The sequence below is a fragment of the Columba livia genome, chromosome 3 (genome assembly GCF_036013475.1).
Source record: "Columba livia isolate bColLiv1 breed racing homer chromosome 3, bColLiv1.pat.W.v2, whole genome shotgun sequence".
NCBI lineage: Eukaryota > Metazoa > Chordata > Aves > Columbiformes > Columbidae > Columba > Columba livia.
Genome location: NC_088604.1, coordinates 54423057 through 54442144, shown reverse-complemented (window position 1 = coordinate 54442144; position 19088 = coordinate 54423057). Strand labels below are relative to the sequence as shown.

The window sequence follows — 19088 nt, the reverse complement described above, 5'->3', positions numbered from 1 at the left end:
GATATAACCTTTAATTCATCCTAATGATTCTGTTGTTGACTCATAGATGTGGAAGATAGAATCTATGCTCACAAAAACTTGTTACTATTTTATTAATATGAAATTCATTTAGATCAGGTAATGTTGATCATAATAAATAACCAAAGATTTTGCCAGGAGAGAAAATAGTTATCTTTATGGAGCAAATTTCCAAATACAGTGTGAACCAGGAATGTACTAAAACATACCTGACAGTGGACTTTCTTCTGCACACCACACTCCTGCAAAGTTGACTCATTCAAAAACTGTGTTACTGTGGCTTCCATTTACAGTAATTGTTAGGATCAGTTAATTTAAAATGTGCACTATCATTGTGCAATTTCCTGAGTGGGTGTTTCCCAGATCATAGGCAGCTCTGTGCAAACAGTTCTTCATAACCAGCTTTGCAAACAGAACTTATTGTGTAAGTGTTTTCACACTATTTTTGTTCACTAAAAATAATAAGTTAGTTTTCAGACAATGGAGGAAAGGTTTCCAGAAGACCATCAAAGTAATTTCTCTTTGTGAATGTTGTCCTTTTGTATTTGCTCAAACTGAGAATTTAGCAGTTGAGACCAAATCCTAGGTGATGTACATTTGAGTTGGAACTTGATAGCTTTTGCTTGCTCTGTTTGCAGATGAAGCTTGTGCATTTTCCACAGTGCACTGAATACTAATACTTTTTGCTGATAAATGGAAGTAGAAAAGGATTTATGCATTCTGAGCTAATCTAAAAATTTAAACAGTAAATCTTATTTTGGCTTTCAAAAGCTGAATAGATTCATGTGTTCTTAGAGTTTTGATCAGAGTCCTGTTATTTTCCTGTTGTTGAAAAGCAATCAGATAAAGAAAAATAAGCAATTTTAAAAGCTGTATATATCTTCAAGTTTAGAATGTTCCACATATAAACAGAATTCTAAGCAGTACTGTACGTTTCATAAACAGTGGTGTTATGTGCTATGACACTAAATTTCACTCCCCTGTAGAGCTGCAAGCAGTTCCTTAGAATTATCTCCCCTTTTTTTCTGCTGTCCTAAATGTCAAAATTGACACTTGTACCCAGACTGAAACCAACCAAAAAAATAATCTGAATTCTTGGAACTTTTTTTTTTTCTTCTGTCTTATAACAAATGTATTTGCAAGCACAAAGAAGCAGATTTTTTGACTCTTGGAGTAAAATTTGAGGAGTATACAAATTCAACTCTGTGGTGAGGACTATCTAACATACCCTTTTTATGAACAGCTGTATACTTTTATACAAGTTTGTTCCAAGGCTTATACCAGAGTATGAAAATATAAATTAATCAAAAGTTGGTTTTGTTTATCATAATTACCTTGTAACAGGAAACACGTGTTGCATTTGTCATATAGTTAGTTGACAAGGTTGACGTTTTTACTGTGCTGTTATCTAAGCCCACAAATGTTCAAATGTGGCAGAAATAAAGAGAGGCTGTGTTGTGTGAGCACGCAAAGTGAGGAATAATGAGATTGATACTAATCCCATACAAATTTCTTTGTTAAATTAGAGAAATGTCTGGATTATTCTCAAGGTCAAGAGAAACAAACTAGTCATGCTAACTTCCGTGTAGACAGATGTGTTGTAGTTCACGTGTCTACCCTCATACATTATTTGAGGTTTTAAACTTTCGTGGACATGAGATATTCTACATTTACTGCCTAGTCAAAGAAGTTGTACCTCTGGGAAGCTAAAATTATCTTTAAGCAGAGTTCCAACACTGTTTATATGAACATACTATACTTGCACTTTATGAACAAAATCATTTCTCAGCTAGATTTTTCCTCTGCTTCTGTGGTGATCAAGAGCAATACAGTTTCTCAGGTGTTTTCTAGCATAAAGAGGAATCATCTCATTATATTATCAGCAAAAGATATTCAAAAGATCACCACAGGAAAACCCCAGCACCTCCAGTAGATTAATTCATTGCACATCTCTATTAACACATGGTGATTGGTTTCTTATTGTAAGGCTTTTTGATTGTTTTGTACTTTCTGTCTTACTGTAATATATTTTCCACTTCAAAGGTGATTTCCAAACCTGCAAAAGCAGAAATTTCTATTGAATGTGACATTTGGTACAAGAAAGAATCTTTTGACAGATTGTTAAGGATGTTTTCTCAATGCTGGGAGAACATAAACTTGTTAGCAGTGCAATGTGTAAGATATTTTTTTTCCCTGGATCATTGTTTTGAAAGAAAATGAGACCACTTGCCTTTATTATTTCCTTGGTTCTGAAGCATTTGAAGACTTTGGAGGAAAATATTCTGTTTTTCAATATTCTAATGTTGCTATTTTGGTCAATTTCATTAAACACAAACATATTGGTACTGTTCTATAAAATAGAAGCATTGAACTACTTTAAAAATAATTCACAATATTTGAAAAGAGAAGGCAAGAACTCCATCACTGCAGGACAGGTAGCTCTCATCTATAGACAGGTGATGAACTACAGATACTATATTTTCTACTCTCCTTGTCACCCAGATAGCCTGTGTGTCTCGGATGTATGACAGTGTTGGTATTCTGTTAGCAGTTTCTTCCAGGAACTTCAGCTGGATAAACTCATACTCCTGAAGATGACCGCTTGAATGCAACCAGATCAAAGAAGCTGAACAAAAATGTTGAGGAGAAAAGATATTATGTCCTTTCTTAAAATAGAAATATAGCTCAAGGAAGGGACCATTAACTGTAACAACTGTGTCTCTAAAAGTGATAATGAAAACAGTAATAGCATCCTTGACATAACCGATATAAAAGATTCATCATTTTTTCTCGCAAGAATCCAGCAATAAATCACTAGCATTAACTTTTTATTTTCTGGATATAAGAAAGGGTACCATTGGTTGGAAAATAATATAAGGAACTGGCACTTTGACAAGTTTCTAAATTTTTTGTATAAGATCTGTGCTTATTCATTTACAGGGCTTGTGTATATGCAGGATATTCTCATTCAGTAAGATTTTGCAGGGTGCTCATCACTCTGCAGTACAAGCTCTCAGTGTGAGAGCAGGATGAGCTGCACACTAAGGCAGCTTGAAAGACAGTCTGTGTGGAACAGCCTCCATTCTGTGGATACGCATACATGTCTCAATGTCATGTTTGTTACAATTGTGAGGACCATGGCTGCATATGCAGGTTTTCCAACAACTTGGTGTTAGTCATTGCACTATACTGAAACTGACTTTTAAAGAAATACCTGGAGATTAAATATTGGCAGGCTTGTCTAACTAAAGACATAGAGGAATACTGTACATAAACAGTAATATCATGGTAGCAAGGTAAAACAAAAGCTTTATGATCTTGTCTGAAACTGATTCAATGTCACTGCAAAACTTCTTATGAATTGCAATAAGTTTTGGAACTTAACATCTGTAAATACACACCACAAATTAGAGCAATACATCAGGTTTTCTGCTAATTATAAGCTTATAGATAGCTTCTCAGCATAGTGGCATTGTAATCTAAATTATGAATTATAGACATTCTATTTAAATGCCCAAAGGGTAAGTTTTATCTTTGGAAACAAAGGAATTCATGGGGAGAATATAGAGGCACTTTAGCTTCCTGCTGTGTCTTCCACAGGAGAGGATCTATCTCTAGCTCTAAAATTACCTCATTTTTTATCTTTAGTTATATTTGGTAATTCCATTAGCTTACCTTGAGTTTCTTTGTTGTCAAGATTAGAAATTACTGAGATTGATTCTCAATCAGCTTTTCATTATGATGAGAGTTATTCGGATGCAGTTTGAAGTCCACCTCCCCAAGAAACAATCATAAGTTTTCCCAGTTATCAACACAGTGACAAAAGAAGGATTGATTCAGTTCAGTGACTATGTACCATCTAAATATTAGCTACGTGTTAATTGCACTTGCACTTTACTAGCTCAGTCTTCAAATCACTGGGAATTTTTTCTCATTATTATGCAAAGCTTATCTGTGCCATAACTGTGAATATACTTTACAGACCTCATCAATAGACTCTCATTTAAAATCTAGAAGAGATAAATCCTGAAGATCAATGAGTAGAGACAGTCCTTGTAAACCAATAGTGAAAATCACTGTTAAAAATATAAGGTCAGACCCAAAATATTATTTTAGAAGATTTTAATGTCCAAAACAGTCTGCTGAAGAGGTTCCGTAAAGCTTAAGATTTCTACATTCCTACGCAAGCACAGAATTTTTTGGCCCCTACATCCCTGGTTTTGAAACTAGGAAAACTGTTGGCCTAGTGCCCAGTTCCTACAAAAACTTCATTTGGGTCCAGAAACTTGATTAACAATTCCTGACTGCTTGACATGCTTTGAGTACAACTAACCCATCAGCTATATCAGGCCCCTGAGAAAATGCAGCTGTAATTACTTTGCTTTTAAAATGGTGGCAAAGGTGATCTTTTCTCTGTACTCATGTAGTCACCATGTACTCTTTAAGGGGTTTAGCTGACACCCTTTCAGAGCCCTCTTCACTGGAAAGACTCAACTTTATAAGTTCCACTTCCCAGGAGGGTACTAGAGCTACTGAGTTACGGAATAATATGGCTGGAACACCAGCTGCCTGTTCCTCTTGGATTTGCACAATTCCAGATCCATTAATACAAGAGTTCTTGGTGCTAGAGGCTAATAGACAAGGTTTATCTATTTGGTATAAAGATCTGTTTCTGCTTCAGAAACTTCTTTTCATAAACTACTTCAAAATGGTTACTGGGTAAAACTTAAAAATAATTCTGGACTTATACTATCAGGCACATCTAGTAATGTATGCAGCTAGCTCTGTGGCTCATGCACATATACAGCACTAAATTTAATATCTGGAGAGTTTTGCAGTCCATAATGGAGGAACATTTTCTGTTGTCACTGGAGACATTATTAGACCTCTCCCATTATACTTGATAATGTACCCTCTGAACTTGGAGTGGTTGTTTACATCAAAAGGCAATGAGCAAAATTCTACCAGGGAATATACTACGGGAAAACTCGGAGTCCAGAGAGAGATCCCAGAAATATAGAAGGATCTTTGGTGAAAAAGTCAGTTGGAAGATGAGCAAAGTTGACAACGAGGTAATAAAAACTGGGTTTTTTTGCAATTAATTTATGAAATGTTTGCCTCTCATGTTAAGCCTAAAGATGATTTGCCTAATGAATTATTAGAGAAACACCCATTTTTATATAAATGTAGGGATAAATTGGTCTGACTAAAAAACATATGAGGGTCACAGCCTATGGAAAAAAAGGCTATGAAAAAAATACATTATTTAGCATGCTGGTTTAGATCCAGTAATGAGAATCTGATTTGCCTAACTTTGCAAAACTAATCCAATTAGTAATGTTAGTTATGCCTGTTGGACAATGATTTAATTCCCTTCCTCTTAACTGGGTCAAAACATTTAGCTAAAATTAAACTAAGTGGCTCCATGCATTTATAAATATAGATTGAACTTGTGCCTAGTAAAGTGAAAAAATATATATCTCAGTATAAGCCTCTGAATAATTGTGCCACAAATGAAATATCAATATCTAATATCTTAATGCCTCTCACTGTTAAGTTGGTTTTGCCCTTCAGTTTGACTGATATCTCTTCTCAAATCACACTGTAAGAAAAGAGAAGTATATATTATGTATTTCTGTGACATATCTCATGAAAACAAACTTCTACACAAAATGTAATTCTTCAACAGTTTTCTGAGGCAGAGATGATTTATCTTTGTTTCAGATAAATGGCCATTTCTTCAAATCCCTCTTAAACTTAAGGAAAAAATTCCTCTGTCATATCCCTTCTTTTCTAACGGGGATATTGCTTAAAGGACAAAGCAACTGTCTTACATTTTATCAACATAGATTTTGGTTTTAAACATTTATGAGCTGAAAAATAGGCATCCTGATATTAGAGTGAGTTCATGTGTCTAGTTTATCATCAGCATAGTCAAAACCAGTGGACAAATCATAATTATGTGATGTAATTCTCAATTAGTGAGACCAGAACTGACAGCAGATGCAGTGAAATATTTTAGAGAAGCCAGCCTATTGAACTCCTACAGTTTCTTTATGTTTTTCCTTGCTCCTAGACATGTGCAAATTCAGAGTGAGGAAGACATTATAATTTAGCTGTATCTTTCATTTTAAGTAGCACACGGGCACAGATCCGAGCCTCTTAATCATAAGCACTTAAATAAGGGCATATCTGGACCACAAGTGCCATGGTCAAGGACAGGGGAACTTCTCCAATGAGTTACTCATCCCTTCAAAATCTGAATCTCCTCCTAGCATTATGTCATTGATCTGGAACTAAAACCAGACAGCAATGTTTCTAGTGTCTGATGTTAAATAAGATGAATTTGGGCCTACCAGGGTTTGTCAGTAGCATGGTTCAAGTACTTGAGTTTTTCTTGTCATGAAGTGCTGCTACTCCCAGCAGAAACGTTCTCACTGAGGAGGATAAATGTGTATACATAATGCTACATGCATCCAAAAAAAAAGCCTGTATTTAAAAAAGTTTTCAGTTACAATGGCAACTGAAATGAACAAAGCACTTGTACCATTCGAACACTAGTTTCACTTTCATTAGTTGCTTAACTGTTTTATTCCCTGCTCCCCTTCCCTACTCTTTCTTTTCCCCCCTCCTCCCTTCTTTTCTCCATCCCATACCTTCACAGCTGAATAAATATCTGGCATTAACTTCCAGTCATTTGGTATCCATTCTTGCTAACATAATAAGATTCTTGATTTTTTTTACCTTCTTATTTGATTTTATACATTTTTGTGGCATAAATGTTTTGGTATGTAAAGTTTAAGACAATCTTTTAGTGACTCACAGTTCATTAGAAGCAATTATTTTAATGCAATACGTTGTAATTATATTAATTGAACATGCTGGCCATAGGAATGAGTGAACAGAGAACATGTCACGTCAACATTCCTAAGGTACATGATCAGCACCCAGTGCATTCTATCAAGACACTGTCCTCGTTTATTGAGCAGTAGGAATAAAATCCAGTTCTGTATTGCTGCCCACCAAATGCCACTGTAGTCTCATGTAATTACCACTGTAGTTTGTGAAAAAATCCAAGAGATTTTCCTGCACTTTGGATCAGGCCCATATTACTTTTTGGTCCCTCTTAAATAGCATTCCTTGAATGATTCATTCGCTTGCTCCCATGTTTTAGCAATAAAACACATAATGCCAGCACTGGACTCCTTTGGAAGCTCAGTGCTAGCAAAATTGTGAATACTGTGTACTCTGATCATTGCTATGCTTTGTTGGAAGTATCTGTATCTTGCATGGTTTTACTGTCTAACGCAAAGAATTTTTAAATGAATTTTGGAGGAATGTCACACTTTGGAGATATTCACACATTTTTGTGAGAGTAACGTGGTTTGTGTGCAGTGACCATAACACTGAATATAACACATTTCTCTAAACATACAACTTATATATCCATTAAGCCTTCTTACTAGACAGTGCAAGAGTCAGTTAGCAAAATGCAGAATCTTTTGCTCCCTTAAATGATTGCGAGGTATCACCTATCAAGCTAAAATAAATAATTAATATCACATTTTATTGTAGAAATTGGTTTTGTTAGAAAGGTCTCATTCACTGAGCTTTGTTGTTATGTTTCAAAAAGAGCTCTGGCTTTGATAGGTAACAAATCATAATTGGTTTTAACTAGTTCTGTACTGTGGTGATATTTTTCTCCTGTAATGACACTAAATATGGCCAGAGTGACCTTCTAGCACTATTGATTCAACAGATTTACATATTTTATACTGAGAAAATGTTATTAAAGACATTTATTTCTGACTTTGTACTGATACTATTTTTGTCCCACCAATTGAAACACTGATAAAGGCTGGTTTATGTATTTAGCAATATTTCTGAATTAGAACCACAGATACTCATAAGGAATGGAAGAATCTTCTGGGTGGTTTTTGCTCACTGTTGAGCAGAATTTCTGAGAGAAATTGTGTTTATTCTTCTGAAGTATAACTATTTTACCTACTCCAGGCCTTGAAGTCCCATGATGCTTGAAAAAGGGTTGTTAAGGAGAATATGTGCATGATCTGAGTACTCATGGCTGTAATAACAATGTTTTGTAGTATTTAACACTGCTACTGAAACACCTTTAGTATTTATTAAATAACTTGATTAAATAAATTGATTAAATAACTTATTGTCTGAGAGACCCTCTGCTAAAATAGATATGAAAACTTGGATGATGTTTTCAAAAATCAGCAATTGCATTATATCACAGACACTTTAAAAGTAGCTTTGAGAGCTACTTTCTGATCATTCTCAATTTTATTCCCTTATTCAAGAAACAAAATAAGATGCAAAAGAAGTATCATCATGGGACCACTGCTTTTTTTCCCTTTACTGTCCACGCATTGTCTATACAATGCTAGAAAAATGTCATTCTAAGGGGATGTTTTTAGATATATAAAATTGATTTAAAGTGGTAGTGTTATTTCTTGCTTATGTGTAATGGACATACAAAGTATGCTCCTCTTCACCCTCTTCCTTCCCATTAAACATTGTACTTCTTGAGAATGGCAGTAGTGTGGCTGTACAGCATGCTCGATAGTAAGAAAGGAGTTTAAAAGGATTTCTCAAAAAAGATAAATCTGATTTTTTAATCAAACTGTGTTGTCTTGAGTAGCCAGTATCTAAACATGGACCATGTTGTGAATTTAAGAAAACAGCGTTTGGTCTCCTGCATAGGCCCTCAACATTCAGCTTTGCTATTTAGAGAAATTGGATTTGATTAAATGTCAGTTACACTGTGCCACTAAGCACAAAGACTTATTTACTTGTTTTAGAAAGTCTGAAGGCAAAATTTCATTATATTTAGCAAGAATTGCACACCATTTCCCTTCCGCATCTGCCAATATGCTTTCTCTGATCAGTTTGTCATACTGCAATGTTACTGAAACGTTAATAGAAATAACCCAAATTGTTTGATAGGGAAGAAGCAGAGCAAGTGGGCATATAACTGCCTCTCTTCCCTGCCCTTTAGTAATTAAAAAAAAACAATCTGCTCTCCAGTCAGTGGAACAAGTTTTCTTTGTTCTTGTCTGGTTCAATTTCGATTGCGAACCCGAAACACAGTATGCGCATTCCTAAGAAGCCATCAGAAAGGACTGCAGTTGTTAACACATTGTCTTACTTATAGTTGCTTAGTAATTAGTTGTTTCTAATGCTATGATTGCCTGAATTTTTATGCTCTGTTGAATTCTTTAATTCTATTAGGAAAGGCTCTAAGTTAAGACATTTGATTCAAAATTCAAAACACCAATAACAAAAATTGTTTCCTCACATATTCTTAGTAATTTTCCCCTAATAACCAAACTGCAATTGCTAAAAGCTATTGCTTTTTAATGAATATTTTATTTTATGAGTTGCCTTAAAAACAGTTATCTGAGCCTTGTAGAAAAAGGACTTTAACTGTTGTAACACATAAACAGGAACACCTTCACATTCTTTAGGATTATTAAATTTTATTATTCTGAATTGTCTACCTCTTTCCCTTATAAGACTAAAGGAAAAAAAAAATGCTATCATTAAAAAAAAAAATTGTCTGTTTCTTTGGATCATCATAATTCCTTACATAAATCTCTCATTAATAGCTTAAGTAGGCATTTGAATCATAGTTTGGTAGCTTGTATGGTAGAAAGCTATGTATAACTAGTCTTCTTTAAAATTATACTGAATTATATTAACTCAGGAGAAGAATTCATGAAAAATATTACAAGGTCCTTGGACATCCTTGGAGTTTAAATAGCTAGACTGCCCACAGCTAAAGGAGGAAATGAAAATTGTTTTTCCTCTTTAGCCCCTGAATTGCCAATTCCCAAAGGAGACATGTTGCTTAAGCAGAGCTAGAGCACATAATCCTTTAGAAATTCTGGATCAATGCATTGGAAGCCAAACTCTTTTCCAGCATCCCAGCACCTTGACTCTTAAGATCCATTATGTCTCTAAGGATGGAGAGCCCCCATATTCATCCATTTTCTTAACTACTTCAGCTAATTGGGCATAGAAAAAAAAAAAATATATATATATATATAAAATAGACTGCTTAATAAGGATCTATAAAAGCAGAAATACGTGGTATGTAAATGAATAAGTTGGTGCCTACCTAGCATTGAGATTTTATGGTATTTCTTCCACAACAAGGTTCATTTAATGCTTAGGACAAATAACTAATAGTATTTGTCCTGGTGAGTGGGCTTTTCACGAAAATCTTTCCCCATCCAATTCGTCACAGGAAGGGACATCTGGCTGGGGACCTCTTTATTCCCTTTGTATGGAAGGTTCTTCTAGTGATGTATTCAGATTTAAAATTCGTCTCTTTCTCAGCAGTTTCTTAATCTTTCTCTCAGCCAGAAGAGGTTTTGGATCTGATTGTCACTTTATCAGTGTCTGATTTCTCATGCCTTGGAAATGTAAATGGCTGAGTGTGAATCTTTCTGCCCAGACAGTAAGTAAAGACTGTTAATGAATATAAGCCACCATAAGGCAAAAAACTGTAACCACCCGTTAAGTAATATTAAAACCTGAGAATGAAGCTTTCTCATACATTTGTTCTAATATATTCTATACAGATTCACATAAATTGATGATTTGTGCTATATACAGATGGATTTAACTCTTCACTGCCTGTGACAGGGATGAAACACAGAGTAATCAATGTATTTGGGATGACACCATAATAGTATCTGCAAGGGATATGATAGATGTGCATGCTTTGAAAGATCTGATTCTGAGATGTAACTGGACTTCTGTGAGTCTGGTTCTCAGCCAAGTAAATTCTGCTGGTATCTTTGCCGTATGTGAATATATGGGAATGAATCAATATTGAAAATCACTGTTTACCTGTCCCAACAATCTTTTGGCTTTGGCACCGTCTTTGTTCTCTAGTGCCTAGTCCCTTACTGGGACATGTGTCAGCTAGTTTTCTTTTACCTGTTACCTTTTCCATTCAGTAGTCTTAGAGAGAACAACAAGTAGTATGTCATTTACATTCTAGTTCTTTAAATGTCAAACTAGATCCTCAAGCCAAAATTAACAATCTTTGAACAATAATGGCAACTGGGAGAGGTGTCTGAGGACTGGCAGAAGGGAAATGTTTCTTCTGTCTCTAGGAAGGAGGACCCAGGGAGCTATATTCTGGTCAGCTTTACCTCGATCCCTGGGAAGGTGATGGAGCAGCTAATCCTGGAGACCATTTCCAGGAAGATGAAGGACAAGAACATCATCAGGAACAGTCAGCATGGATTCACAAAGAGAAAGTCATGCTTGACCAACCTGATAACCTTTTATGATGAAATGACTGCCTTGGTAGACAAGGGGAGAGCAGTGTATATTGCCTGCCTTGACATCAGCAGGGCTTTTGGCACTACTGTCTCACATAGGACCCCTATAGAGAAGCTGAGAATGGGCTGGATGAGCAGACAGTGAGGAGGAATGAAAGCTGGTTAAACTGCCAGGCTCAGAGGGTAGTTATCTGTGGCAGGAAGTCTAGTTGGAGGCCATGAACTAACAGGGTAATCCAGGATTCAATATTGATTCTATTTAACATCTACATTAATTATATGGATGATGCAATAAAATGCAATCACAGCCAGTTTGCAGATGTCACAATACTAGAGGAAAAGGCTAATAAACCACAGGTGTGTTTCCATCCAAAGGGACCTCACTTGGCTGGTTTCTTCCTTTCTTCTGAAGAAATGAAAGTATCAAGAAAGTGTTCTTGCAGTATTCCTCACATTGCTTGAAACCAGCCCTCTGTGTAAGATGCATGTCACTTTGAGATCTAGAACACACACAAGGCCACTGGGATATTTTTATAATTTATTGGATATCTATGGAACATAGTTAGCATTTCCTTTTGACCAGACCTGAACAGCTTTACACAAACCATGAATCCAGGGGTGATTGTGTTTCTCTGCTTCCTGGAACTCATCTTGGCTATTCTCATTCCAAATGGATTTCCACCTTGGCAGAAATAGTTTTAAAAGATCAAGAATAGTTTAAAAGATTTCTCTGTTTTTGTGAGAAAAAAAAGTACCCTTTCCTTTCACAAAGTGAAAAACAAAAAAGCAAATACCCCCTTCTCTAGCTTTTCAGAAACAAAATAGTTGTCAGATGTCTTTATGTAACAACATTTTGTTTAAAAAAAAAAAATCTACTTTTTTCCAGCACTGACTTTTTTTATTTCCTCTGTAATAGTCATAAGGAAATTTAAGTAATTATAGGCATTCTCACAATCCATGTCCTAAACAAAAACATAAAGCCAGATATAAGGCTGTTTTTGTCTCAGCTAAGCTGACAAAAGACATCTAGTGTTAAACCACATGTTTTGCTCCTAATCTTCATCTTTTTCTGGTAACATTTGCCCTGAAGATATGAGACAATACATTGAAAGTGAGAACCCTCTTCAGTTTAAAAGGCACATTCTGTGTTCACATTGAATGTGGGAATTACGAAGACAGAATGGGATGCATTCGTAGTCTTATTTGCATGGCAAAATTCAATTTGTTCTCCTGGCTATGGCTTGTGTCTTAACACTGTTGCAGATTCTGATACAGATACAGTTCCAAAGATATTGATATTTGTTTGAATTAAGTTTTCACCTGCATGTTTTGCAGCTCAGGTTTGCATGATAAAGCAATCTAAGTACAACATGAAAGTGAAATACTGAAATAGCACATAGCAAAAAACAATCTACAAAGAGAGTAGGGGCAAAAAGACTTTATTTGACAGCTTGAATATCATACAGAACCTGAAAATGCCTTCTTCCTATTCCTGCATTTGGAAGCAAAGCACCTTGCTTCCCAAATCTTGTACTCTGATAACAATATCTACTAGGTCTCACATACAATACAATGTACCAAAATAGTTCTGTCTTTGTAACCGCAAGAATCACCCAGCCCAAACACTTAGCCAGATTTGTGTTGGTCTCCTGCCATGGCAGACCACTGTTTTCACCTGAGCAGTCACGGTCTCCACCATGGCTTCCAATCTTAATCTCATCGCCATTGACACAAAGGTTAGATGTCTTCTGCCCTCAACATTGCCCCTTTAGTCTCCTGGGATACTGGCACTTTTTAAAGAAAACGATTTTAATACAAGAAATTTTTTTCTTTTTTTTTTTTTTTTTTTTTTTTAATATACCTATATTGTTCTTTTGGGCTTTGCCAAAAAAAAAAGAAGCTCAACATTCAGTTAATTTCAGCACTGGAAGTTTCACCACAGGTAGTTAAATATGGTAACAAATTAAGTTAAGGAATTAGAATCTTATGCAACAAAATAGCAAGCAAACAAACAAAATAAAAGTCTTTGCTGCCATTCCTATCTCTCCTGAGTTTCTCCTTTATCTTATATTTTCCTGATATTTTCTGAAGACAGATGATAAGTAACAGGCTATGTAAACATTTGAATGTCACTTCAAAATGTACTCCACATAAGTATATATCAGTCAAACAACAGGGCTCACTTCACAAACATCACAGGTCTCTCAGAAAAAACACAATCAAGGGTGGCCTATAACATTACACATTCCAAATACACATAAATTTTAGATTTTTTTTTTATTATGTTCTGCGCCTCTTCTTTGAATTTAGTAATACAGCTCACCATAATTAGTTTGTGGTTGTTGGCCAAGTTGTAAAAATCTGAAATTTTGCCCTTTCCCTCTGTGAGTTTAGTGGCTTTTAATAATAGACTGTGAGGTTGTCAAACAGAATAGTTGCATTGACCAATACTACCAGTGATTTTAGAATGATGATCATATAACACCTCTGGAAAATGCTGTAGTGTCAGGCATGCTATACTTGCAATATATAACCATGTTTAAAATGTTTTAAAGTATGTAGCTATATAGGTCAGTATGTATCAGGACCTTGTGAATGTATGTAAAGAAAAATAGCTAATTTTTTTGTCTTCTAATTGCATGTAAAATACAGGGAATTTAGTCATTTTTATTAAGTAAAATATTTATTTACATTTATTTGGGTTAGCAAGTGCATGATGCCCTACTTGACTCCTTCATAAAGAAGAGAGAGTTATTGATTTTTTTATTTTCATTTTTATATTCATAAGAGCAATAGGCAGAAATAATTTCCATTTAAACAGAGAAAGGTGAGTTTTTAATTGGCCGCTTTCTTCCTATTTCTCTTTATCAACAGTACCTCCTGGAAGTAAATATGAGAGGGTTGTGTGTTTGGGCTTTTTTTTAAGGTCTGATTAAGAAAACTGACACAGCACTTTGGTAGGAAAATATTGGTTTTAATCATAGTAGGTTTAATAACAATATACTGCTGTTAGTTTAGTTTTACTCACAAAAGTTACCTTACTTCAAGGATGGAATAAGTCTATTTGTTGAAAATACAACATTCCCCAGAAACTTTCTGGTCTTGCCCAAGTGCAACCATAAAATGGCCAATGGTAGAGGACATCATGGCACATCCACCATACACCTAGTCTATGGCTGGTCAGGCCTCAGAGAGGAGCCTTGGTTGGGTACATTGGGGCTGTGAGCTCTGGTCATGGGAGTTGCTTTGTCTCTGTTTTCTGTGGAAATCTCAGATTCATCTCACAGAGGAACATCAGAAATACTGAAAATTTGGGGGAAAAAATTGTTTCCATTCTTAGATTTAGTGGAAAAGTGGTAAGTCATTTGTAAAAGGATCTGATTTCAAACTCCATTTTCAAGTGTGCTTTTTAGATAACAAAGGCTTAACCTTTATGTGTGCCAGTCAAGAATACCACAGAGGATAATATAACTGAATTGAATGTACTGACATTACTGACACACCACTCTGTGTTCCACCATTGCCAGGCAATTAATAAACCCTGCACTTCATTTTATAACACAGAGAGCCCTGAGCCCTGGAGTCCATCTCAGCATCTCAGATTAGAACTGTCACGTTGAACAGCTTCTTTCTTCCTCCACTTTTTTTCTTCCTTTCTTTTCTTTTTTTTTTTTTTTTTTATTGATATGGAATAAATGGTGGAGGAAAGAAAAAGGCATCAGAAAATCAATTGCCTGAAAACTAGCTTGTTTCACATGCTAACATTCCTCCAATAATTTTCCCAAACACATAACTGACTAATACTTATCTTTTAAAATCTTGACAATATTCATCTCAGAGTGCAACCTCAGCCTTTTTAACAAATCAGGCCAATTCTATCTGTGCTAAAGTATGTGTTCTTGAAAGTATGTGTTTCTTTCAAAATGTAATGGAAAGAAGTGTGACTACGCAGACTAACGCTCAAAAATCAAAAGGGAGAAAGCCTCCCTGATTGTGAAAGACTGGGAAAGAGATACTGTCACTTACTATGCCTCTTTTCAGAATAATAATTTGAAACCTAATAAAACATGCCATAATCACTGTTAGGTGAGAGTCCTTCTGAAACGCTTCAATGTATCTGAAAGTGACTGTGAAACAGAAAATATATATGTGAATTTGGGAGGCTTCTATTCAGCTATCCCAAAATATTCTGGGAGATCTAGGACTATGACACTGAGAGAAATGATGGATTTGAGTGTGAAATTGTCAAAGAAAATGTGTGTGAAAGAACATGGAATAGACTTGTGGCGCCAGTTTGGAGGACATAAACATTAACCGCCTCTTCCTTCTTTTCCTAGCTCCTGTCCGCTACTTTCAATGTGTCTTCCTAAATGGACCTAATGGATTTGGACTGCAATTTCCCACTAATCCCCCTTCAAACAAGGAAGAAAAGACTCACTCAAAGGCTTCCAAGAGAAAGACAAGGAAACCAGGGCAGTAGAAAGACTGAGTCCTGTGGTTGCTCACGTTTTGCACTTTATCTTTTCTGCCGGGGTTCACAGTAGTTACAGTGGTACTGCTCATTGCAAGAATGTGATCCACTTGGACACGTGTACCTGGAAACAGTTTCCATGGGCAGAGGCAAAACAAGCAGTAATGAACTGTATTTGACAAAGGTAGAACCATAAAAGTGCCCCATTTCTTGTGGAAATGCAATGTTAACAAAGTGTTGACCTGATTGTGTGTGTGTGTTTTCCTGCCTCTTTTGCTCTTCTTGTTTTTCTTTAGCTACCTGCTCAGCATTGAAGTGAGTCTGTTTTCCATTTAATCTTATCTCAGGAGTGAAAGGTTGAATGTAGCTCTTATATCAGCAAGATTGCAAGACTACCTGCAATCCTGAATCATTTCTTCTTAATGTTCAATCAGACTGATGACAGGAAAAAGCCTCACTAAGTCATGAAAATGTGCTCTCTGACTGGTGCTATTTTTATGTCTCATTGACCAGTGTGGTCTGAAGCTCACACTTGCTCTGAGCCCCTCAGTATACTATCAGTACATTGACTCCACAAATCATGTTAATGATGAATATTTCTGTTAAACTTGAAGCAGCAAAAGCATAGTCTGTTTGCCTTGCCTGTTTGAGAAATACTAAGTCTTTCCTTTCTAAAGCCCAAAGTGAGCAGAGAAAGTGAAATAACAAGGCAAAGGTGAGGAAAACCAACATGAAGGTCCCAAGAAACAGATTCAATAATTTTAATACTTCTACTTTTCTTCTGTGGGTAAATCACATAGACTTTTAGAAAAGACCAAGTAAATGGATAATATACCAGCCAACACTAAAGTAACCCAGCTTTCCAATAGGTAAACATGATAGTTTAATGCAAACTCAGATCAGTGAATAAAAAATGTGTCAATGAACAATGAGTGTACATTTCTGTAGAAATAAAGAACATGTTGCCTTAGAGAAAAAGAAGGGATGGCATATGATCCATTTGAAGGCACAAGACTGAAAACTGGCATCTGAATTGTCTGTACATTGGCAGTGTAAATAATCATGCATTTTTGCAAGCTGCTATTTGTTTGCATTTTCTTACTATGTTTTTTGCATTTAGTCTGTGAAATGTACTGCAGTGACCTTATATAGCTAGCTGGTTAAGTAGCATGATGCTCTTTGTACAACCCAGCTACTTGTAGGTTCTCATCACACTAGTAACTATATACTGCTTTTTTATTTTTAGCATATTTAAGGATAACATCAGCCCCTTCCTTCATCCCCTCTCCGTGCCAACCCATTCTTACTTTAATCAAATAATTTACTTGCATGAGTTTGGGACAACTGAGTCTTGGGTGGGTTAATGCAACTGAGAAAGATTTCTTTTTGCACTGCTGGGTCAGGTTGATAATCTCTGATTACTGTTCATGGCCTTATACAAACTGGGTTCTTGTTCTCAATATGCTCTCATACTGCACAGATCTTGTGCTGCAAAAAACTCTCATTGCAACAAGTTGTCTAGACAGTGATTTCTGGAAGGAGGTAGGAACATGTCCCGCCCTAGGAGCAGGTCTTCCCACATAGGAGCACACTGCAGATAGAAGTGTGAATGCCTCCACTGTCACTGTGAAATCTGCTCTGGAGACAGAGGTGTCAACAGAGAACATTTCATGGTAAAATGACAATCTTTAATTTTCTTTCAGTGGGCCTTTTTATATTTCCAGTCACTTTTTTCCTTTCCAATTTGTGGTTTTGTATATGTTATTATGGATGTTATTGTCCTAGGGTTTTACTGTGGAAGTGATCTTAAAGTGAGATTATAACTTTCTGAAATCAGTTAATTTAATTTGAGAGTTTACCTAATTCAAATAATATGGACAAAATTTAAATATACTATAAGATGGGGGGGGGGTTAGCTTCTTTTGGCAAAATAAATTTTGTTCATTATCAGCCTTAATCCTTTCTTCCCGTTTGATTGTGACATGTCAAGAATATGTTCAAGATCTCATTTCCATAATGTTTTAATTAGATATCTGAAGGCTTTGGAAATATTAACAATTAATTTCACTGAATAAGTGATATAAAATCAGTCATTTATTGTTTTCCAAACTCAGTCACTGCCTTGAAGAATGGGAGAAAGAGGTGCACTCTTGAAGTGGAAAGCATTTTTCTCTTTAAATTCACCTGGAAACTTTAAAAAAGTTGGATTTCATGTTTTCACTCAAATTAGCCTTAAATTTTGCAAAATCATATGCTGATTGTTATCTATTTTGGAAAATAAACAATACAAACCAAGTTTCAGTGGCTGTGATATGTTTTCCTGTGAATCCAAAAGTGGAGGAAAAGGATTTACGTATGTAAGTTTTCTATACCTGCTAAGTATATACAAATCTTGTGAATACAGAGATTCAGCATTTCTTACAATTAGGCTGGAAAATTAATCATTCAGCATGGTATTTATTCCTAATGATATTTTTGCAATGCTTATCTTGGCTAGCCTTTTTGAAGACTTTGTGGATTACACTCTGACATTCCAAAGCTCAATGGTTGCTGCCATCATTCAAGGTAGGACTTCATCTGTACCAAAATCACATATGTTCATCGAAGTGGTCATTTAAAGTACAACTGCACAGCCAATACAGACAAATCTGCAGTCTCCAATGACTGCTCTGGGGTCCAGAGAACTGAGAAAATGACCATCAAGAAACTGAGAGAGTAAAAATGGTGAGATTTTTTCCACCTGCCTCCCATAGGAGCTATGGCTTCCCTATGTCAGCAATTACTAAATCAGGTGAGCTGGTGCATGAACCAGACTACAGCCTGAAGTCAGTACAGCTGCAATTGCACCGCTCTGCATTGGGTTCAGGAGTCTTTCGTCCCATGAACTTTGGTGATACTTCCCACGTGGCAGGTTTGTGACTCAGCAGTTTGGCTGTGCGGGTCGATCAGTATCTCTAATACCTTCTTCTCAAAAACATGCACCTTTCTGTGAGACGCTAAAATCCTGCTGAAGTCAACAGGGACAGTGAATTTCCAGCTACTCTGAAAATTATGACTTGACCAAGCCCAATGAGATCAATTTTGCAGTGCTCAGCCGAGAGTAAGTTGCCCACCCCAGAACTGCCTACTCTTGCTAGTACAGTCCATGGACTCGGTCCAGAGCCTTCAGTTTACGTTCAGTGTTTCACACTCCTACCCCTGTCACAGATGGAGCCTGATTTTTCCATTTTAAAACCGTCCAGCAAACGAAAGCTTTTCTCAATGGCTCACTTCTATCT

General features: G+C 36.0%; 1 protein-coding gene across 46 annotated transcripts in view; it reads left to right on the top strand.

The window, feature by feature from the left end:
- TRDN (triadin) overlaps positions 1–18105 on the top strand; it is a 233660-nt gene extending 215555 nt beyond the window's left edge. For all 46 annotated transcript variants that reach the window (XM_065056785.1, XM_065056791.1, XM_065056781.1 and 43 more), the window contains one exon: positions 15677–18105. In XM_065056785.1, coding sequence (XP_064912857.1) covers positions 15677–15819 — 143 coding nt within the window. In that variant the 3' untranslated portion in view covers positions 15820–18105. The remainder of the gene's footprint in view (positions 1–15676) is intronic.
- Positions 18106–19088: the final 983 nt, after the last annotated feature.